This window comes from Sturnira hondurensis, unplaced genomic scaffold, assembly GCF_014824575.4.
Source record: "Sturnira hondurensis isolate 20B ecotype Veracruz unplaced genomic scaffold, ASM1482457v3 Scaffold0000880, whole genome shotgun sequence".
NCBI lineage: Eukaryota > Metazoa > Chordata > Mammalia > Chiroptera > Phyllostomidae > Sturnira > Sturnira hondurensis.
In genome coordinates, this window is record NW_028073511.1 from 12372412 (window position 1) to 12397052 (window position 24641).

The following is a 24641-nucleotide window of genomic DNA, read 5'->3' on the forward strand; positions in this document are numbered from 1 at the left end:
GAAGGAAAGAACTCTGCTGCATTCTAGCTAGCACTGCTGAGAGAGAGGAACCTGGCTTCTAAACGACTTAAGCCTCGAGACAAATCCTAGCTCCCTAGCGTGACGCTTTCAGCTTTTCATGGAACCTGAGTGAAAAAGACAAACTCATCCTGTACTTCTACACTACTTACCAAATAACCTTCACATCTGAAATTCGTCAAGTGTGCTCCTTAACCAGGAAAAAGGAGCTCTATATGAACGAGGAGTTTGAATTCTCAGTAAGTATAGCTGTCATCCCTCTTCTGTGAGGCAAAACTCAAGAAATAAAAATATTAGAAATATGGAGGTAAATAGGAAAAATGAACCTAGTCACGGTAGGATGATCACAAGGGCCAGGGCTGGGCCTGGGAGAAGGGCCTGCTTTGGCAGTAAGGGGTCGGTGGGCCTCAGCGAGTGTCACTGTAGCCCTGAGACTCACTTTGTAGCATCATCAGTCATGTCTATGAGGATGGTCATGGTACAAAATCTATAAGCAAAGAGGAATGGAATATGTGGTGTGTTTTTCTATGACTACGTGTCTTCTAAACATTTTAATTTCTTTTTTTTCTAAGATTTTATTTATTTATTTACCTTTAGAGGGGAAGGGGAGAGGGAGAGAAACATCAATGTGTGGTTGCCTTTTGTGCATCCCCTGCTGGGAGTTGGCCTGCAGGGAACCTGCCTGCAACCCAGGCATGTGCCCTGACTGGGAATCGAACCGCGATCGTGTGGTTCGCAGGCCCACGCTCAATCCACTGAGCTACACCAGCCAGGGCTAATTTCTTTTAAATAAATGTTTTCTAGATTTTTTCCAAAGAAACTTAGTAACTTTGTAGCTCTTAATACAAATAGCATCATCTTTACTTCTTGTCTCCTGTATTTCTTCAGGAATTACCTCCCTACAATGGCTTTGGACTAGTTGAAGACTCTGCTCAGAATTGCTTTGCTCTCATTCCAAAACCTCCCAAAAAAGATATTGTGAAAATGCTGATGAATGATAACAAGGTGCTTCGTTATTTGGCTTCACTGGTGAGGATAATTTCTATGTGCTAAGATTCTCTTCTGTCTCAGCACCATACCTTCAGGCAGGGTGGATGGTATTAATTAAGTATCGTGCCCCCAAACCAAGACCTAGCTCAAGGCCAATCTCCCACAAAAATCTGTCTTAGATCGTTGGTCCTTGCCTCTACTCCTCAAACATTCACAGACCTTTTTTGCCTTGTTTACTGAGTAGTTTTGAATGCCCGGCTTGTATTTAATTTGTTTATGTGTCTGTGTGCCCCTCCAGGGTAGTGATTTCCTTGAGGGTAGGGATTTATGTCTTACTAATTTTTAGCATTACCTGTCATGTCTAGCTTGGTGTATTTTATATTTATCGAATGTAATAAATGGAATTATTTACTGACACCCATTGAACTGATGTTGCCTTTGAGAAGGCACACAGCTAGTGGTTGGGAGCACAGGTGGGGAAACAGATTCAAATTTGAGCGTTTCACTCACGGTCTGAATTACCTGAGGCAAACTACTGATAGAAATTCATAGGATAATGTCTTTAAATTTTTTTGAAAGTGTAGGAAAAGAAATAGAAGCACTTTATTTAGAACTATGGACATAAATAGCAGAAATTGAAATAAGTTACTTGTGGGAATAGGAATTGGGAGTGGCAAAGGGTGGGTCAGATGACTTTTCAAACTACAGGCAGACTTTGGAGAAACTATGGGTTCAGCTCCAGGCCCCCGCAATAAAGCAAGTGTTACAATAATGTGTGTTGTAAACATTTTGCTGGTGGAGGGTCTTGTCTTGAAGCTGTGAAAAAGCATGATAACGCCTGCAGAGTGCAATGAAGCGAAGCACAGTAACACGAGGTGTCCCTATATGTAGTACATGTTTGTGAAAAATAAAAGTTAAATAATAACAGTTAACTAATATGTTTTTAAAAATGTTGAACAAAGCTTTAAATAAAAAGTGGGTTCTATAACAACCAGAACACTCCATACCATATGAATTCTAGTTCACAAATGTTTTACGTTATGATTAAGTTCTTTGAGTTACTGTGAAAGTTGAGTAGGCTTGTGGAAATTTGGTGTAGTAACTACAGACTCCTTGATGGCAGGGACATGCCTTCCTATACTTTTTAGGCTTTCAGTAACTGTTGGTTGAATGGGTGAGTGAAGTTAGTTACACGCACACTATCTGTGAGTTAGCCAATACAATATTATAGCCATTTTCTCATTCAGAACAAGAATTAGAGAGGCTAAGAGGTCTCAGTGCTGCTTAGGCAGAGACAGAACTACAACTCAACTTTTTAACTTTCAACCCAGTATTCTTTTTTATTTAAAGAATATATTTTTTAAATAAAGAATGTATTTTATTGTACATTTTACTGTACAATGTAGATAATTTAGAAATATGACAGTACATTCAGTATAAGCAATTCTAACACTGCCATCTTAGTTGTGAGAGAGACAATAGAGAAAAGAGAATCACAGGTGTTTTTACCACAGAGAAATAGTAACCAAAGCCCTCAAGGAGGTGATTTGAGGCGTCGCCACCAAAAAGGAGGTTAGCTTGGAAAAAAAGTCTTATTCCTGCAGCTGTGAGAATCCTCAACCCAGCATCCTTTTGGTCAAGAGCCAGCATACTGCTTAGGCTGTGAAAAGGAAAAGGACTCACATGAATGTGTCAAGGACATAGTTGTAGGCTTGCTTTCCTACCTGAAAATCCTGGGAAGAGCAGTGTTAATATGCAGTTGATTATAAAAATTGTGATGAATTATGTTAGATATTGCTAAGTGAGAAGAAAGAATACACTTATATTGACTACAGTCTTTTGTACTCACAAATAACCCAGGCAAATTTGTTATATCATAAAAGGTTGAAGAGTAGATAATTTGGATCAGCCCACTTGCCCAGATAACTAGAAAAACATGTGTGTGCCTGTGTTTCTATTGCTTGAGAGTGCTGAGCAACTAACAAGATATGAAGAATCACTGAGCAAGAACCAGGAGAATAATGAAAACTGTGAGGTGAGCCCGGCACATGGGGCCATATTTCTTCTGAGAAAGTGTGCTGATTCAGAAGAAGCACCTGTCAGAGCAAACTTTGGACTCTGGGGCCTAGTAAAGACAGAAGCACTCGGTAAACCTATGTGCTAGTCCTTGAAGGGACTATTTTTTTTTGGCTGTGAACTATCTCCATTCCAGAAATCAGACTAAGGTGATCCTAGATTACTAATGGCCCCACATGTCTAGCAGAAGCAAATGCAAATTCTCTGAAAATTTGAAGCATCATCCTAGGCTTCAAATTATTTCTGTAAATCATTTACTACAATGTATAGCACTAATTTAAAATAACAATATTAATAATATAATATCTAGACAAAAGTCAAGATGACATGAAGGAAAATGAGCAGAAACAACAGACAATAGAAATATATCAATAGAGGCGTACCGGTGTTACCAAACTTAAAAAAACCCAACTATATTTACTGTTTAAGGAGATAAAGGATAAGATTAGGAATTTTAGGAGAAAACTAGGAACAAAAAAGTATTTCAGTTTTGATAAATTATCACAGTAATAGAATAAAAGAAAAAATTAGATGCACAGAATTATTTAATAAAATTGTTATCAGCTTAAAACAAAACTCTTAGTAATAGGGGATACAAGGGAATTTTCTTAGTCCAGTAAAGGATAACTATCAAGAATCTACTGCAGACACCCCTGGCCAGAGTGGCTCAGAGGTTGAAGCGTCATTCCACAACCAGAGGGTTGTGGGTTCAGTTCCCCATCAGGGCCCATTTGTAGGTTGTGGGTTCATGTCCTGGTGGGGTCGCCTTCAACCCTGGTCCGGATGCATGTGAACGCCAGTCCTGGTCCTGGCATGGATCCCAGGTCTCGGTGTGTAGGAAGGAAGCCAACCAATCCATGTGAGGGCTATGCTTCTCTCTTTCACTTCCTCTCTCCCTTCCTTTCTCTCTTTAAAAAAAGATAAAAATAAAGAAAAGCAAATGAAAATGTCCTCAGGACGAGGATAAAAAAAATCTGCACATAGCATACTCAGGGATGAAATGCTGAGATTAGACTCTCTGATATTAGGAACTAGGCAAGACTACTCTATCTCCCTCTATTCGACTGGAGATCATAGCAACACAACTACAAGGGAAATAAAGGGTATAAGGACTGAAAAGGAAGAAATGAAACTGCCATTACCTAAATGAATGATTGACATGTAGAAAATGAAAAAGAATCTACATTTTATGTTAGTAGAGGCAATGTAAAAATACCAGCCAACAAAAAATAAAGTTAGAAAAATGCCATTTACCATAGCATCAAAAAATATTAAACTTCTAGGAGTAAATCAAACAAAATGTGTGTAGTACCTAACACATTACTGAGAGAAAAATTGAAGACCTAAATAAGTGGACATACCATGTTAACTGGTTAGAAAATTCAGTATTATTAAAAAATGGCCCCAAATTCATTTATTTTTTCAAAGCAATTTATGGTTACAGTCAAAATCCCAAAGCATTTTTATTTTTGCAGATTGACAAACTGACTCTCTTATCTATGTGCAAATGTAATGCACTTCCAAGAATAGCCAAGACAATCTTGGAGAATGAGATTGATGGATTTGTTGAACAACATATCACGATATATTATTAAAATCATATAAAGTAATTAAGACAAGAGAGTAATTGTGCAAAGATAGATAATTAAGCCAGTGGAATAGATTAGACAGCCCGGAAAGGCCCGCACACACTTAACATACGTGACAAACACAGTTCTGCCGAGGAGTTGGGAAAGGAAGGTCTTTTCGATAAATCATATCAGAACAATTAGATACCCATAAGGGAAACATGAAGGAAATATAGAAATCAATTCTGGATGAACTGATTTAAATGTAAAAGGCAAAGCAATGAAATTTCTTAATAATAATAATATTTTAACCCTACAGTAGGGAAAGATTCTTTAGCAATACTCAAAAAGCGGTAACCATTTCAAAATATACATTTGACTACATTAAAATGAAGAGGTCATGTTTCTCAAAAAACAGCAATAAGACAGTAAAAAAAGGAAAGAACAGAGTGAGAAAAGATGTTACCACAGAAATCAACTAGAATTCGTGTCCAGAATATCTAAAGAGCACTAAAATCATTTTAAAAAATAAACAAGAAACTTGAAACAGGCATTTTACAAAAGAGGGTATCGAGAGGGCCAATAAACATGAAAAGGTGCTCAACCTTTTTGGTGATCAGGGAAGTATGAATTATAACCGAAAATGAGTTGCCTCTTCTCACCTACCAGGATGATTAATGAGTTGGTGAGAATATGGAAAAAGAGGGAAACCTCATGCTATTAGTGACATACTCGCTTAGGAAAATACTTTGGTAAAATCAAATATACCAGGGTTGTGCCAAAATAGTACACATGTGTGCATTAGAGACAAAGAATATTCATAACAGCATAGTCTGTGATACCAAAAATAAACCTAGATGCCTATCTATAGGAGACTGGAGAAATAAATTATGGCCTATTTATACAATGATTTGAATTCTGTTCAGCAATACAAATTAATGAACTGTGGCTACAAGTAACAAGGATAAGTCACCTAAACATAATTTTGAATGTAAGAATTCAGACACAAAAGAATATGTACATATTATGGAATTTCATTTATATAAAGATTTTAAAATCCAGGCAAAACAAGACTGTTTAGGGTTGCCTCCTTTGTAGTAAAGCCAATGAAAACCATAAAACTCAAGATAATGGCTTCCTTGGTGGGGGAGGGGAGACACAGATTGGGCAGGTGCTTTCTAGGTTCTGTCCATGTCTCTTGACCAGGTGGTGCTTACATGGGTGTTCCCTTTATGAAAAATTTTTGAACTGTACATTTTGGTGTTTTGTATTTTCTCTGCTTTAGAATTCACAGTGAAAAATTATTTACAAGAACACCAACAGGACTATTAGTAAAGAAGGGGTGTGCATCTTCCTATGAGGAAGAAAAAAGAAGTGGTATTCTGGTCATGGTGATCATCACAGGTTTCTCCCTGACCTGTTCGGTGAAGGAGGGGGCATATTCATCCAGTTCATCATAAAAGCCCTGAAGGATGAGTCCCCAGACCCCTGCCATGCCCCTGCCTGTAGCACTGATCAAAACTTTGTATTTTATCCTAAATGTGATGGGAATTCTCTGGAGGTTGAGAACAAAGGAGTGATGTGGTTCGATTTTATTGTTTTGTGGTGGGTTTTTTTTTTTTTAACTTGTAGTGGTGTTCAATCAAAAAAGTTTAGAGACTACTAGATTAGGGGATGATATGAGGAAATTATTTTATTAAAAGGAAATCCAATGTCTTTTTTCAATAAACAAGAATTCATTATACACATAATTCTGTGGCCTGAATGAGAAGATATGTGCAGAAGTTGCGATATGAGAAGATTTTAGTTAAGAATAAGCATGTCTGCATTTAAGTTTGTTCAATCTGGAATTTGTTGTTTAAGGGTTATGTTATCATTCTCAGCAATTTGATTTAGGAAAAGTCTTGTCTGCAAGATAGTTTCTCAGAATCACTTTCAACTCCACGATTCCTCCCTTCTTAAATTATCTTTTCAAATTATGTGTACAAATTGATTTGTTTAAAGAACTAAAATTTGAGTAATGATCTTAGTGGCCACCATGTTGAATATGTCAGCCAAGAGGTTTCCGATGGGCTGCCTGCGGGCAGAATGTGTCTGACGTATGTGCTTCGTTGGCCTGCACAGTGCTCTAAGAGAGTTGAAGTCAACATTTTAAAATCAGGGCTCCATATGGTCATCTCGATTTCTATCTTCTCATGAAAAACAAGAAGATCAGCAACACTGGGCCTACCTCCTCACCACACAACGATCAACTGGAGTTGAGTCGGGCAGCCTCCTTTAGATGCCGCATGTCCTTTCCAGGCCACCAGCCTCTCCCACATCCTGTTCCTTCGTATTATACTTGATGCAATAGATTTAGATTAGAGACCTTGTCCCTGTAGTTATTTAATGTGGGGGGCACCTGGACAGTTCATGTACATTCAGAACATCCTTTTTTCTTTTTTACACTTTTCTAGGAATCCCCTATCCCAGAAGACAAAGACCGCCGATTTGTCTTCTCTTATTTTCTAGCCACTGATATGATCAGCATCTTTGAGCCTCCTATTCGCAATTCTGGTATCATTGGCGGCAAGTACCTTGGCAGAACAAAAGTTGTCAAACCACACTCTTCAGTGGAAAACCCCACCTACTATGGCCCTGGTGACTTCTTCATTGGGGCTGTGATTGAGGGTAGGTCTAATCATAGTTTGGGCTTCCCAACTGGCTAAGTGAATTAATTCGGTTAACTCTTTTTTTAAAAGATTTTATTTATTTATCCTTAGAGGGGAAGGGAGAGGGAGAGAAATATCAATGTATGGTTGCCTCTCATGCATCTCCCACTGGGACCTGGCCTGCAACTCAGGTATGTGCCCTGACTGGGAATCAAACCACTATTCTCTGGTTCGCAGGCCCACGCTCAAGCCACTGAGCTACACCAGCCAGGGCTAATTCAGTTAACTCTTGTAAGAGGCACTTAGGCTGCATTCCAGCCAAGATAAAGCTATTTTCTTCCATATGTGACCCAGTGTTTTACTGTCCTTTCTTATTTCATCTATTAAACTGTAAATTGATTGCAGTTTTTGGCTATAAATACAGACCCTGAACTTCCTAACCCTGAGCAAATGACTGCATATAAGTTTAGGGAGCTATTGAAAGTTCATTAGTCTAGGTCACAAATACCTGTCTGTGAATTCCTCACTGCAGGATCGGTATTCTTTTACTCCTGATTGTGTGATAAAAACATAACGAAGCTAAGTGTGTTTCTACCTTCCCCCCAGTATTTAGCCACCGGTTCATCATCCATGATGTAGACGACTACGCTTTGAAATATATGGAGAGCAATGCTGCCCAGTACTCACCAGAAGCACTCGCATCAATTCAGAACCATATTCGAAAGCGAGAAGCTCCTGCGTCAGAATTAGAAAAGTATGTTTGATTGTCTAGACTCCGTTTTGACTTTGGCACATGTGACATATTCAGGAAATTTTTTTTTTTTACAGAAACCTGTAGTTTCTTTTTTTAAAAAGATTTTATATATTTATTTTTAGAGAGGGGGGGAATAGAGGGAGAGGGGAAGAGAAATGTCAATGTGTGATTGCCTCTCGAGCACCCCCCACCGGGGAACTGGCCCACGACCCAGGCATGTGCCCTGACTGGGAATCCAACTGGCTTCCCAGTTCACAGGCCAGCACTCAATTCACTGAGCTGTACCAGCCAGGGCTCAGGACATAATTCTTGATAAAATGTTGGGTAATCATATATTAGATTTTCAGATTTTCCTCACCAAGTAGAATTATTGGTCATACACAAAAGGTTTTCTGTGTCCAAGATAACAATTAGCAACTTAGAACATTTTCAACATTTTCTATTTAGCAAATAATTATTGAATGCCTAGTACAGGTCAGATAAAATCACTAGCTCTTGGGCTTTTCCAGTAAACAAAGTACAAGGAAGTTGCTTCCCTCATGGAGTTAACCTTCTAAGCAGAGGAAGACAGCCAATAAACAGTATAAGTAAATGATACAGTGTATTAGGTGATGAGTGCTATGGAAAAGTGGAGCAAGATAAAGGTGATGAGGGTGTCTGGAGGGTGGTAGTGGATTGCAGTTGATCAGAGGAGGTCACACCTTGGAAAGGCGACTTGAAGGTAAAGGAATTAGCCACACAGGTATCTGGAGGAAGAGCTTTCAGGAAGAGGGAACGCTGAGTGCTAAGGCCCTGAGTACAGTGTACCTAGACTACTCAAGTGACACTGGCAAGAAGGAGGCCAGGGAGAGTGGTGGGAATGGGCTGAGTGAAAGGCAGAGAAGTGGGGACTAGAGTGAGAAGAGTAACAAGGGGACAGATTGCGTAGGACCTACTAAGTCTTGGGAAAGATTGAGTGAAATGGAAAGCCACTGTTGTATTCTGAGGAGAAGTGGCAAGATTTGACCTATGTTTTAAAGAGCTATTGTGTTATAAATAGATTAGGAGAGAAATTAGTTAGGAGAGCATTGCCCTAATCCAGGCAAGAGATGATGGTGCATGGACCAGGGCAGTATTAAAGACAGTGAGAGAAGCGGTCTGCTTTTGGTTGTATTTTAAAGGTAGCTTACTTAGGGGACATAGGAGAGAGAGTCGTCAGGGATGGCTGCAAGGGTTTTGGCCTAAACAACTGGAGGGAAGGAGTTGCCATCATCTGAGATTAAGGACGATGTTCCTTTGGGGTAGAGGAGGGTTTAGGAGGAGAGGATTTCAGTTTTGGCTATATAAGGTTTAAGACAACTATTAGATATCCATGTAGAGATATCAAACAGGCTGTTGGTGTATAAATCTGGAGTTCAGGCAAGAGGCCTGGGCCGAAGATGTAAATTCGAGAGTTGTTGGCATGTAGATGATATTTGAAGCCACTGGACTGGGTGAAATCTTCTGGGTGCAGATAAAGAAGAGCGGCAAGAACTGATCTTGGGGTCCTCCAACACTCAGAGTTTGAGAAGAGGAAACTGAGTCAGATGGGGCAGGAAGTGAGGCAGGAAGTAGTGCGGCAGGCAGTGAGGCGGGAAGAAAACCAAGTGGGTGGTATCCTGGACACCAAGCGAAGAGAGTGTCATGTCCGTGTGCACAGTAGTGTGGGGCCATGAAAATGAGCGTGCAACACAGTCTCAATAATCAGTGGGAAAATTCACCGTGAAAGTTATTGTACAATCATGAGAAACTCTGATGGTTATAAATATATAGGGAAATGAGAAAGCGGTAATACTAATTTTTATTTAGTACACTTTAATTTAAAACATGGGCAACATAGAAAATTAAAGCGTTGTATTTCCTTGTAAAAAACTTAGAAGAGTAGTAGTTTAGACAGTGCTTGCTGCCTTTTTCTCACCGTCTAACTTATACAGAGCGAACATCTTTTCTGTGCACTGGCAAATTGTCATATCCTTGCTAACTTTGGATCAACTTCCAAAATGTTACTATTTTTACTTTCAGTGCTGTGGAGTATCTCCTAGAGATCCTTTGATGACAGTGAAATATCCCAGAAAGTGTCTTTATTGTGCAGTGTTTTGCCAGCATCCGGGGTCTGTCCGTCCCTCTCATCACGATCCCTCTCCTCACTGCACGCCGCTCGGCGGCCTCACTTGCTGACGCTGAGACACTTGAGTGGCAGCAGCGTTCGTTAGCAGTCCCACAGGCAGCTCTGTCTTCTTCTTTATTTTTTTATTATTTTATTATTGTTCAAGTACGGTTTTCTGCCCTTTACCTCTCTTTCTTCTATAACACCATTAGGTTTGATTTAGATTTTACTTCTGGCATTATCACTTTATATTCCTCTGTTGAACTGTCATCTGTGTCGGTCAGTTCTTTCTTTTGTAAAGCGTCCCATGGGTTCATCACTGAGAGACTGGGAGGCCACTGGCTACACACTTTGGTGTCTGCATGTCAGCTGGAAACATGCCCAGTGACCAGCCACCAACAGACTTCGAAAGAAGTGGTATGACTGTCATTGGTCATGATATGTATGCATCTGTTACGTATGTACTGATTTAGTGGACTGAAAGCCTGATGCTGAATTTGTACTTTATGCAGTTATTCACAGTTACAAGCTGGGGTAAGTGAAGTTTGCACCATGTTGTTGAGAGACTGGGTTACATAAACAGGAGTAACTGAAACGGGTGCATGTCAAAACTGTGCAAAGAGAAAATTGCCTGCATATCAAGGAAGACAGACTAATTCATTTTGCCAGGTGAGGATTTAGTAATGTCGGGGACATTGGGAACTTAATGGAGTTTCGGTTGAATGGGGGTGGGTAGGAAAACCACAAACCTGATGAGAGTGGATTTAGAGAGCATGGGAGGGGAGGAATTCAAGAATGGACAGATGGACAAATGGTGTGAGGAAGCTTGGTGCAAAGGGCGACAGAGATGGGGCAGTAGCTGGCGGAAGAGGAAGTGGAGTTAAGACAAGAGTTTTGTTTGTTTTTAAGACAGCATGTTTACTTGTAAGTGGGAATGACTCTGTGGAGAGGGGAAAACGTTGATACCTGCATGGGAGAGAGGGGAGGTCTGTGGAGCATGTGGCAGAGGGTGGGGTTTGGTACGCACGCGGAGGCACCGGCTTTAGACACAAGCAGCAACCATCCATCCTGGGCAGTGGTTCTGAAATTTTTGGTCTCAGGAGACCTTTATACCCTTAAAAACCTGAAAGGGTGTTTGTTTATGTGGTTTATATCTGTTAATATGTACCATGTTAGAAATTATCTGGCATTTAAAATATTTATTAATGTTTTAAAAACAGTAAGAAACTCATTTCATTTTATTGCAAATAACATGATTTTATGCAAAATAACTACATTTCCCAAACAAAAAAAAATTTAGTGAGAAGAGTGGCATTGTTTTACAAATCGTTTTGCACATCTCTTTAATATCTGACTTTATTAATAGAAGACAACTCTATTTTCATCTGCTTCTGTGATGAGCCTATTGTGACTTCCTTCATCACGTAACCTTTGGAAAAACACTGTGCACGTGTGAGAAGATGAATAAAAAAGCAAATAATGATTAACTATTATTATAAAAATAGTTTTGATCTCACAGACTCCCAAAAGGGTCTCAGAAGCCTCCAGATGTCCTGGAATTAACCTCTGAAAGCTTGGTCTGTGGTAACAGTTAGAAGGTGAAATGTGGCAGGGACAGATGCTGGTTGTGGTGGATATGGTCCTGGGGTTTTGCTGATTGTCTCATTGTTATCAATGTAGTCGTACAGTGGGAAGAATGAGGTTGGGGAGTTGTTGGAGGTTTCAGGAGAGAGGAAATTTGCAAAATGCTCTATTCTGTTGACTACGTAAGTAAAATAAATGAAATGAATACAAAAATTCAATGAAAATACATATATTGTACTATTTTGTCTACTACTAAGAAAGAAAAAATGTCCGTTATAACTGATATTCACCATCAGTTAAAAAATGCATCCTGAATCTAGAGGTGTATAAACTGGGGGGAAAAATGTTGTGTCAACACTGATGAAATACGACAACTATCTAGGAAAGTGGGAGGGTGACTGCACTAGAGAAGCAGAATTTGGTGTCTGGCAGCATTAAGGGCTGAGTTGAGATTCATGGTCACACATTTAATGCAAGCACTTCTCAGAATTTTTTCTGTAATTTTTTCATGTCTATGAAAACACCGGCAACACTGGAGAGCTTCTTGCGTTGACATACTCCCAGTAGAATCTTTTTTGTTTTTTCTCTGATTTGGTAATGATAAAAAGGTGCTACTGTGGCACTTAGAATGAGATAACCAACACAAATAAAGAACAATTCAAGTTCAGAGTTAAGAGATCCATTGCAATCTTATTGTGATCCTCACCTTCTCTCTCTCCTCTTGTGATGAGTCAGAAATTGGAGCTAGAGAAAATGCTTGGAACCCAGGTGTCACGCCTTCCATGTCTTCCAGCCATTCTGTCCTTGGCTCCTAATGCCTCTCATCCGGTAAAGAGTCCATCTGCTCTAAGGAAGCACAAATCCTTTATCTGACTAATCATTGTAAAAGTCATGAAAGGAGGATCCCAAGTACTTTTTGTATCAAGCATCAGTTATCAGTCATAGTATGGTAAAATTGGGAGTTTGCCATTTTTCTAAGCCAGAAGATTAGAACAATGCATAGGTAATTGAGCATTGACTTAATCTGAAGTTCTTTTGGGGTTTTGGGTCCTTATTGCAATATATTGAACTAAAACTTGGAGATAACAAATGCTCATTAGCCCCTCTATTGGGAATCTGAATGTGTGAATAGCATAAAATCCCAAGTGTTTATATATATTACTCTTGTCCGGTTAGCATGTCTGTTTGTGCTCTTCCACTCCAAGAAGACCCTCCTCCCCTGTTCAAGGACCCTTTAAATCCTCTTTTTCACTTCCAGCCACCTCTCTCAATAGACCTTTCCAAATATTCTCATTTCATTGTCTATTTGCTCTATGTCCCGAGCTCTTCCACATTCACTTTGCAGTTGGTCTCAGCTATGAGAACAATGATCCCAGGTGAGAGCTTCTTCAATTTTCCCACTCTTCACGTTAGGATGTTTTTGTGTGATCAATCACACATTTTCTCTTTAGCTTGTTGTCAAAGGTAAGTAGCTCCCATTTCTCCAAATATCATTCTTCTATTTTATGTTTTTCTTAATTTTTTATTTATTGATTTTAGAGAGAGAAGTGTCAGGGGGAGGAGAGAGAGAGATCGGCTTGTTGTTCCGCTTATTTATGCTCTCATTGGTTGATTCTTGTGTGTATCCTGACTGAGAATGGGACCTGCAACCTTGGCATAATGGGACGATGCTCTAACCAACTGAGCTACCTAGCGAGGTCTATTTTATGCTGGTAACTGCTTCCTTTCTGACTGCTCCTTCTAACTCTTCATAAATTGCTTTCCTGAAGTTCATTGGTTGTTTCCAAATCCAGTGGTCTCATAATTTATTCATTAATTCAACAGATATTTGCATTTGCACCATCTGCCAGACCTTAGTAAATGCGTAAGCAAATATATGAAATATAGGGAGCTCATAGTCTAGGACAGGAATTGGCAAATTTTTTGTGAAGAAGTAGGTAGTAAATAATTTGTTGTGTAGGCTAAACTGTCTCTGTTGTAAGTCTTATAGGGCAAAAGCAGCCACAGAGAAATATAAATACATGGGTATGGTTGCATTGCAATTAAGTTTTATTTAGAAAAACCAGTAGCAGGCTGGCTTTGACCTGTGAGCTATAGTTTGCCAACTCCCTGGTCTAGTGTTTAGCCTTTTTCATCTACATGTATATTACTCTTTACCACTTGCTTTTTGAAACCCTCTCTCTTGGATTCTAATAAGTCAGAGCCTTTGTTAGTTTTCGTACTGTTCTTTTTTTCTACTTCTGTCAAATAGTTTGATGCTTCTCAAGGTCCCATTTTTGGTCCTATAGTTTGTTTTCTCTAAACTCTCTTGAAATCTCACTCCATCTCATTGCAGCTTGTCTAAATAAGTTGCTCTCCTTCTTGACCGTTCTCCTGACTCTATTCCTCAATTCCTATCTGCCTGCTGAGTGTGTCTTCATCCAGCTGAGTCACCAGCATCTCATGCAACTAAAAATGAAACCGTTGTCGTTTATATCTTCCCAGCACATCTGCTGTTTCTTCCTTCTTCTTTCTTCTGTTTGCCTCTTGCATGAAGTTGTGACAACAATGACTTGAGATAACAGATAGAAAATACCAAGCATAGTACCTGGCACACAGGAGGCAAACAATGAATGTTAATTCCTCTCTTTCCCTCAGACGTAGCAGAGTTCCACTAGTCTTGATTTGAGACCTTGGAGATACATCTGACCTCTTCTATTTTGCACTGTATTCATAAGCTGCTAATTTCTTTTTATTTTTTCCTGTCTTTTGCCTCTGACTTTTCTTTTCATTCTCACTACCATTTCTTAAAGAACTCAGTCAGTTAGGAGTTGCATTTGTCTGCACGTAACAACAACATTAACAACAGACAGACTGACATTAGCTTAACCCAGTTCTGTGTTTCTCAGGAACACAATGTCTGGTGGTGAGCAGTCTGGAGCCGGTGTGGTGGCTTCACGATGGCAACCTGACTGGTTCTATTTCTCTTCTCAGACATCCCTAGCAAATAGCTTTTGTCCTTGCACTCTGTCACTCTGTAGTCGCAGAGTGAATGTTCTGTCTCTGGCATTACAGCTACATTCCAGTCAGAAGAGAGGGAAAGGACAAAGGGTAAAATGCTGAAAAGCCGGTCTCACCATGTCTTTCCTGTTCTTAAAGGGCTTATCCAGAAGCCCCACCAGGCAACTCCTGTTTACATCTTGCTGTCCAGTCTGTGTCACACAGCCACTCCTAACTGCCACCCAGACAAAATGAGGGCTCTTTTGGGAAGAAGGATGGACGGATTGGGCAAGTAATCACCAGGCTCTGCCATACTGCTCTCACTGGACTTCCCCTAGGTTTCCCCAGTGCATCCTAACCCATCTCCCCACCTCCACAGTCTTCCTTAATCCGTTTCACGCACTGTTACCAAACAAGTCATCCTGGAATTTGGCTCCAAACTAATCGTAGTAGTCTCCACCCACCAATTTTATTGAGGTATAATTTACAAACAAAATTGTATATATTTAAAGTACACAATGTGATTATTTGATATACTCATACATTGTGAAATGATTACCACGGTCAAGTTAATTAATCCATCTATCATGTCACATAGTTACCATTTATTTTTTGGTACATGTGGTGGGGATGCTTAAGATCCACTCTCAGTGAATTACAAGTGTACAGCACAGTGTTATTAACTACAGGTGCCATACTGGACATTAGATTCCTCAGGACTTATTCACCTCATAACTCAGTCTGTGCCCTTTGACCAGCACCTTCCCTTTCCCCTCAACCCCCAGCCCTGACGACCATTGTCTCCTCTCTGTCTCTGTGAGTTTGACATTTTTAAGTGTCCCACACATACATGAGATCACACTTTCTATGGCTGAATTATAATCTGCATATTCATGTGTGTATTATATATATTTTCTCCTTATGTATGTTCTTTATATTCATATATATATATATGTGTGTGTGTGTATATATATATAATAAAGTCGTGTTTTAAGCCATTAATGGACACTTCAGTTATTTCCGTATTTTGGCTGTTGAACATGAAAAGACAGATGTCTCTTTGAGATATTAATTTTGTTCACTTCAGATATATATCCAGAAGTATGACTGCTGGATTATGTGGTAGGCAGTTCTATTTTTAATTTTTTGAGCAACCTCTGTGCTGTTTTCCATAATGGCTGTACCAATATACATTCCTACCAACAGTGGGAGTATTCTTGTACGGGATTCCTCTTCTTCACATCCTCACCAACTTGTCACCTCTTGTCTTTTTGATGATAGACATCTTGACAGGTATGAGATGGTATATAGTGGTTTTGATTTGCATTTCCCGATGACTAGTGATGTTGAGTATGTTATTTATCATGTACCTGTTGTCCATTTGTGTGTCCTTTAGGGGAAAATGTCTGTTCAGATCCTTTCCTCATTTTTAAATCAGATATATTTTGCTATTGAGTTGTGTGAGTTCCTTGTATACTCATATTTTAGATATTAACCCCTTATCAGACATATGGTTTGTTCTATGGTCTGAATGTGTCTGTGCCTCTAAAATTCATATGTTGAAATTCTGATGCCACATGTGGCAGTGTTAAGAGGTGGGACCTTTGGGAGGTGGTTATTTTATGCGGGCAAATCCCTCATGAATAGAACTAGCGCCTTTATAACAGGTCCTAGAGAGCTTGCTTCCCCTTTCCTCTCAGTGAAACTCTGGCAATGAACCAGGAAGAGAGCTCTCACTGGCCACCACATGGAATCTACGGCACCACGGCCTAGGACTTCCAGCCTCCAGAATTGTTGTTTATAAGTCACCTAGTCTCTCATGTGTTGTTATAGAAGCCCAAAGGGACTAAAACAGTTCTCTCATTCCTAGGCTACCTTTTTATCTTTTTCTTTCCTTTTGCTAGTCCTTTATTTATTTCTTATTAAATTTATTGGGGTGACCTTGGTTAATAAAATCATATAAGTTTCCAGATTAGACGTACAGCTACTTCTCTTGCTGTGCAGAGCCTTCTGAGTTTGATGTAGTGCTACTTGTTTATTTTGGCTTTTTTGGTGCCTGTGCTTTGGGGGTCATATAAAAAAATAATTGCCAAGACCTATGTCAAGGAGCTTTTCTGTGTTTCTATTGTCCCTAGGAGTTTTACAGTTTCAGGTCTTAAAGTTAAGTCTTTAATTCACTTTGAGTTAGTTGTTCTGATTAGAATAAAATAGGGATTCGTTTTCATTCTTTTGCATGTAGATATCCAGTTTTCCCAGCACCATTTATTGAAGAGACTATCCTTTATCATTGTATATTCTTAGTTGCCTTGTCAAAGATTACTTGACCACATACTCTTATGCATGGGTTTATTTGGGGGCTCTCTATTCTGTTGCAATACTTTATGTGTTTGTTTTTATGCCAGTACTATGCTGGTTTTATTACTATAACTTTGTAATCTAGTTTGAAATCAAGAACTGTGATATCTCCAGCTTTATTTTTCTTTTCAACATTGCTTAGGTTATTTGGAGTCTTTTATGGTTCCATATGAATTTTGTTTTTTTTTTATTTCTGTGAAAAATGCCATTGGAATTTTGATCGGGATTGCATTACTTGTAGATTACTTTGGGTAGTATGGACATTTTAACAATACTAATTATTCTAACCCAGCAACATAAGTCTTCCATTTCTTTCATTGATGCCTTACTGCTTTCAGCATACAGTTCTTTCACCTCCTCAGTTAAATTTATTCCTGAGTATTTTACTTTTTTAGATGCTATTGTAAATGGAATCATTTTCTTAACTTATCTTTTACATAGTTTACTGGTTTTTGTATGTTGATTTTGTATCCTGAAATTTTAATGAATATATTGACTAGTTCAAACAGTGTTTTGGTAGAGTCTGTAGGATTTTCTATATATAAGATCCTGCCATCTACAAACAGATACAATTTTACTTTTCCCTTTCCTATTTGAATATCTTTTACCTCTTTTTTCTTGCCTAATTGCTTGGTCTGTATTGAATAGAAGTGGGGAGAGTGAGCATCCTTGTCTTGTTCACTATGAGCATGATATTAGCTGTAGACTCATCATACATGGCATGCATAATGTTGAGGCCCATTCTTTCTATACGTAATTTGTTCAGAAATTTTACCATGAAAGGGTGTTAGATTTTGTCAAATGCATTTTATGTATCTAATGAGAAAATCATGATTTTTCTCCTTCATTCTATTAATGTAATATATTACATTTATTGACTTGGGTATGTTGAACCATCTTTGATACAAAGGATAAATCCTACTTGATCATAGTACATGATCCTATTAATGTGTTGTTGAACTTCGTTTGCTAGTGTTATGGTGAGGACTTTTGCATCTATGTTCACCAGGGATACTGGCCTGGATTTTCTTTTCTTGTAGTGTCTTTGTCTGTCTTTAGTGTCAGGATAATGCTGGCCTTGTATTATTACAATAATTTAGGAGTATTCCTTCTACTTCATTTTTTGGAAGAGTTTGAGAGAGACTGGTATTCTTAAAATGTTGGTAGAATTCACCAGTGAAGCCACCTGGTTCTGGATTTTCTTTGTTGGAAGATTTTTGGTTAGCCAATTCAGTTGGTTTGTTCAGATTTTCTATTTCTTAATGATTCAGACTTTGTAAGTTGTATGTTTCAATGAATTTTTTGTTGGTTTATTTCTAAAAATGTGTCCATTTCTTTCAGATTATCCAGTGTGTTGACATACAGTTATTCATAGTAGTCTCTCATGATCCTTTGCATTTCTGATGGTCACTTGTAATGTCTGCTCTTTCATTTTTGAGTCTTCCCTCTTTTTTCTCAATTAGTGTAACTTAAAAAAGTATGTCAATTTTGTTTATCTTTAGAAAGAGCTCTTAATTTTGTTGATCTTTTCTACCATTTTTTTAGTCTTTATTTCATTTATTTCTTCTCTGATTTTATTATTTGCTTCCTTCTGCTAACTTTGGATTTAGTTTTTTCTTCTTTTTCTAGTTCCTTGAGGTATAAAGTTAGGTTGTTAACTTACAATCTGTGGTATTTATTAATGTAGGCATTTATTGCTATAAGCTTTTTTCTTGGAACTGCTTTTGCTACATCCTATATAGCATGGCTCCGAATGATCATCTAACTTAGAGTTCTAGCTCACCTTGCTGTGCACTTTGCACTCTAAACAGGTTTATTATGTTAACCTTGGGCATTTATGCCCTTTCGCAGGCTGTTCCCATTGTCTGTTATTTATTTTATTCTGAAGGTCCAAACTCTCATATCCTTCAAGGCCCAGGTTGTATGCCATCTCCCAGGGTGGTCCTTCCTGACCTGCTCATTGTTTGTACCTCTTGTAAATGGTAATGGATATTTTCTCCCCTTGTTAGTGATTTTAAAGTCTGTGCCTTAACTCCCCTTCTGGAGAGCAGGGAGCCGTACTAAAGACACCTTACTTGTTGTCCTCAACAGTTTATTCGAAAGCTCACATTGAGCCGTACATATTCGACAGTTGTTAACAGCACTTGCTAGTTGAGCGACGCTGGGTGTGTCTGCTGTGTCAGGTACGAAGTGCTTTATATGCAATAACTCATTTAATTCTCACAACAATCTTTATGAATTGGCTTCCCTGAAAAACTCCCATATTACAGCCCTGACCAGTGTGGCTCAGCTGGTTGGGTTATTGTCCCACAAAGCGAAAGGTGGCTGGTTCGACTCCCAGGCAGGGCACATGCCTGGGTTGGAGGTTCAGTCCCTGGTTGGGGCATGTATGTGAGGCAACCGATGGATGTTTCTCACACTGATGTTTCTCTCCATCTCTTTCTCCCCCTCTTCCCCTCTCTCTCAAAATAAATAAAATCCTAAAGAAAGAAAACTGCTGTATTACAAATAAGGCAACTGAGACACAGGGCAGCGAAGTAATCCACTCAAGATCATGCTGACTTTAAGTGGCAAAGCTGAGATTTTGAATCAGGAAAGCAGATCTTGGAGCCCATGCTCTTACCTGCAGTTTATTCTGCCATGCCAGGAAGAACGCAGCAAGGGTTTTTCCAAGAAATCAGGGAGCTTCCTGACTGCCCGAAGCTCCTTGAACTAGTGACTGCCCGTCCTGGGAGTGGGTTTACCTGCAGTGGGACAGAGCGGAGGCCCTGGATCATGGATCATTTGCTAAGGTCTGGCCAAGGGGTCACTGCTGAACCTTTGCAATTGGAATGGCCACACTTTAAGTCTCTAACACATGGTTGGTATCAAAAAATGCCCATCACCAAACCATACCCCACCCCCCAAAAAATCCTAAGAAGGAAAGAACAATATTTCACACTATTGGCTCTTTAAGAAAATACATGAATTCTGTCTAGTTTTTGCTAAGTGGAGGACTTTGCCAGAGTGCTCATAGCAAAACATTCTAAGAACAGACTGAGAACCATGACGTCTCTCTTACCCATGCGAGATTAATCACCCTATAAAATCACATTTGCTTTTATAGAAAGTAAAGACAGGGCATTGGAGGGCTTGGCACAGAGTCCACACTCTGCATGTTGGGAACCCAGCCACCTCCCTCAGCAGGCAGCCCCTATTAAGGGTAATCAGCCAGCCCCTGTGTTCCTGGTAACCCATGGAACATGTCTTGGCTTGCGGCTCTTCTGACTGGGGCCCCAGCAGTAAGGTGGGGGTTGTAACTCTAACTAGCTCTGTCTTAAACGGTATCGCCTGTTGCAAGCTCTCTGCATTTACTCCATCTTACTCAAAGGCAGCAGGGGACAAGGGCATGTCCCTTGTCGTGTGAGGCAGTATGGGTACCTGGCTTCTTCAGGGAATGGGGAGTTATCTTCTCTTCCCCCAAGTGACTGCATGACCACATTTTAAATTTATGTGCTCCATGGCTCTTCTGTAGCTGGGATGGTACAGAAGACTGAGGTTTGATGGCTTTCTGACACGGAAATAGTTCCCTGGCAGTCTTTTGTAATTCAGTATAGGTGTTGGAGTTAACCCATCAGATAAACATATCCTGCTTATATGATAAATAACTCCAGGCAGCATTTAGGTACTGGACATCTTCGATTATAATTTAATTGTTTTTGTCCTTCTGCAAAAGTAATACATGCACAGGAAAAATACTCGAGTAGTAAAATTAGTAAATACAAATAGAAATTAGCAAAAATATTTCTTAAAATCCTAAAACCCAGGGGTGAGTAGTGCTAATATTTTATTTAATATGCATATAAAATGGAGTAATTCTGAAATACTGTTTATCAGCTTTTTTACTTGATGGTATATCATGAACATTTCTGACACCATAAAATATTTTATGGTATACTGAGAGTTTAATTTTTTGAGTAGGTATTATATTCATGTGGGACATGAATATATGTTTATGTACCTGTGTGTAGTGTGTATAGACATAAAGGGAGCAGAGATGAGTTTTGCTCCCACCCTATCTTCCCCGCCTTCCTTCTGCCCACTTGTTACTATCCACTCCCTGGTTTTCACTGTATAATATAAGCACATTTAAACATATGTTCTTATTCCCCCACAACTTTTACACAAAAGGTACCATTCTGTATACACCTTTGCACCTTGATTTTCTGGCTAGCAACGTATTTTTCTACTCTTTCTGCAACGTTGGCAGGGCTGCACTGTCATAGTGTTGCCTGAGTGTAGTATGTATTACTTAACCAGTTCTTGATTTTAGGACAATTTGTTTTTATTTCAGCTGTCTGAAAGCAGCTTTACTGATGTATCTTTCTACACTACTCATGATGATTTTCTTAGGATAAATTATTTGAAACGCTTCTCTGGGCTGTTGCTTTATATTTTCAAATTGTTCCTGAAAGGTTATACAATTTATACTTCTTCCAGCAAGGATTGCCACCAGGTTGAAGGAAAATAAGTTAAAAGGCTATTTGGAACAGGGACCCTTTTGAATATGATATAGGAGGAAAAATAGGGACAAAAAGCAGTGCTGGGTTGGTACGTGAAGTCCTGTCCAGGGACAGGTGGCTGGGCGTACTGGAAAGGGCACGCGAGCACTCAAGTGAGATGCTGGTCCTGGCCTGGCCTCTGACAGGAGACCTGGGTGAGTCACTACGGTCTCCCAGGCTGTTTTCTCAGTGTTGGAAAAGGGAGGGGTGCTTACTGAACTTATTTGAGCCGCCTTTCGTTCCAAAACGGATCTCTGAAGATGAAATATGAGAGAGGTTTTTCTAGCTCGAAAATTCTTTAATTTTATAACTGTCCTTTCATGTTCAGAGGAGATACACAGTGGGCTCCTGCCCATCCTGGCTGTGATTTGAAGGGATACACATCCCTTTCCTAATGCTCTGGCTTACTGACCTCTCTCCATCTCAGCAAATGCTGAGCCTAAGCTTCTCAGTCCACTGCACAGAGCAGTCTCTTAACTTCTGTAAATAACCTTTACAAAATTCAGAGTGAATTGGAGAGGAATGTTAAAAGTACAAGAGATCCCTGACTGCATAAGTTATTGATAAATATTTTTTAAATTCAGACATTTATTTTTAGATGATGTAACGTGGATAATGCAGATCATGAGACCCCCACAAACGAGGAACACGGGTGGGGGGTGGCGTCAGATCTGGCTCTGGGTGGGGCAGTGATCTAGCAGATGGCAGCAAGGGAGGCTGAGCATCAGCGCCCACGCTGCCCCTGACCAGGCTGCCTTGACGTGGAGACCACCCCCAGCCAGGCAAGTGTTCAGCAACCAGCCAGCTTGCCATCAAAGCTGTTTGTCATTAGAAGCTTCCCCGAATGCACAAAGTGAGAGTTTTGGTCACTCAGATGAGATTGGTCAACAATAAATTCCATCATTTCCTTCCTTTCTCTATAGCAAACAAGCTGAAGTGGATCCAGGCGTGCAAGAACTGGAAGCATTAATAGACACAATCCAGAAGCAACTGAAAGACCTTCCAGGCAGAGACAACATCTGTGAGGCGTTTCAGATTTATGACAAGGAAGCTTCAGGATATGTGGACAAAGAGGTGTTCTTTAAAACCTGTGGCTCTCTCAACATCCCGGTGGACGACTCCTTGATTAAGGAGGTCAGTAGAAGTTATTCTTGCCAACTGATTGCAGGAGTTGAGCCCCGTTCATTCTCTCCCAAAGACAATTGCATGTGGATTTTGTTTTCACAGGGGAAGGTCTAGGATGCTCAAACTAGTTCTCCTTCTCAGTCCTGATCATGGCCTTCCCCTTGTTTTTCTCACTGGCATTTTTTCCCAAGGGCTGTTGCATGGTATCTCGTTAAGTGCTATGGGGCCAGGCAGCCCAGGGAGGCTGGTGAGGTGTGGTCCTGGAGGGGCAGCCTTTGACACCCTTCACAGTGATAAATATGTTAGCCCACCTATATATAGAACTAGCATGGAGAAGGCGTGGCCACTGCCCAGGGACAGGAGGGGTCACACAGCGACATGGACCATCTCCTCCTAGAATTTTCATGAGTGAGCTGCACCCCTTTAGCCGGGGTTCCCCCCGAAGTCAGATGAAATCCCTCCCACCTCACCCGTGACTGTGACTCATTCTCATTGGTGACATCCTCATTGGATAAGAACACTAAGGTACTACAGACCCTAAAGATCTTTTAGCGAAAAGGAGTATTCAGAGTTAAGATTCATTTAGGGCTTTAGTTGAGGGCTAGAGCGACTCGATTGGAGATGAGGATATTTTGTAGACAGAAGCATTAGCATGGAGCAGGGGAGGCAGAAAAAAGGGTGTTTTGTTTGCATGGGCCAAAGCCTTTAGCTTCCCAGATCTTGGAGGTACAGCACAGCCGGATTCTGACTTTTCAGTCATGTGTACTGTGAACCCTACAGGAGAGGAGCTGCAGTCGGTGGGAGGTGGGACAGGGAAGGGGGTAGGATGGGTCTGCACGTGTCTTATGAGGTAACCACAGCAGATGGGCCCACTGCCCTCACAGCCGAGCTCCAAGGCCACGGCCTGGGCAGCGATGTAACCAGGTCCTGCTGCTGGACTGTGAGGCAGCAGCGCGCACAGGTTGGGTGGCCAAAGTCTTGTACTGAATATAAAAACAATTAAAAGTGCTTTAAAAAAACATTAAAAAAATGACAATGCCCTTGTAAATGCAAATGTTGGTCCTGAAATCTCAGATAGGCCATTTACTCTGAGGTTTGATTTTATTTACTGTAAGAGGGGAAAATATCTGACCTACCTACTGGGTTCCCAGGATCATTTCAGAAGCAACTGAGGACTTAAAACCTCTGAACTGGTTTACAGAGGCTGAGGCCATTGCCACCGTCACGCCGAGGGCAGCCCTCGCGCCTGCTCACCTGCTGTCGTGTTCTCTCCCACAGCTAATCAGGATGTGCTGCCACGGAGAAGACAAGGTCAACTACTACAACTTTGTCCGTGCTTTCTCCAACTGACCTGGCTGAGAGAATGCAGTGCAGTCCTCTGAGGTTGGACCCACACTTCTAAGTATACCTTGTATTCTTTGTAGAGGCATTTACAGAGCTCTTGACATTTTATTTATATATATACACATACACGTATGTGCATATATATGCATATTTTGTTCTTATATTTCTGAAGTCCAAATTAAATTGGATCTTGTAGGAGCTAAGATTGGTGCCTTATTGAAGAAGGGGAGGGGTAGGAGTGTTGTGATGGTTCATTCTATGTGGCAGGTTGACCGGGCCTTGGGGTACCTAGATATTCGGTCCAACATTATTCTGGGTGTCTGTGAGAGTGTTTCTAGATGTGATTAACATTTGAACTGGTAGACTGAGTAAAGCAGGCTGCCCGCCCCAATGCTGGTGGGCCTCATCCAACTCATTACAGGCCTACATAGAACTAAAAGGCTGACCCTCCCCTAAGTAAGAGAGAATTCCCCCTGCCTAACTGCCTTCAAACCAGGACATCAGCTTTTTCCTGCCTTTGACTGAAACCGA

General features: G+C 40.2%; 1 protein-coding gene across 1 annotated transcript in view; it reads left to right on the forward strand.

The window, feature by feature from the left end:
• Positions 1 to 24313, forward strand: part of EFHC1 (EF-hand domain containing 1) — a 66906-nt gene extending 42593 nt beyond the window's left edge. The window contains exons 7-11 of the mRNA XM_037054804.1: positions 907 to 1047; positions 7109 to 7322; positions 7910 to 8057; positions 22565 to 22775; positions 24045 to 24313. Coding sequence (XP_036910699.1) covers positions 907 to 1047; positions 7109 to 7322; positions 7910 to 8057; positions 22565 to 22775; positions 24045 to 24116 — 786 coding nt within the window. The 3' untranslated portion in view covers positions 24117 to 24313. The remainder of the gene's footprint in view (positions 1 to 906; positions 1048 to 7108; positions 7323 to 7909; positions 8058 to 22564; positions 22776 to 24044) is intronic.
• The last annotated feature ends 328 nt before the right edge of the window (positions 24314 to 24641 follow it).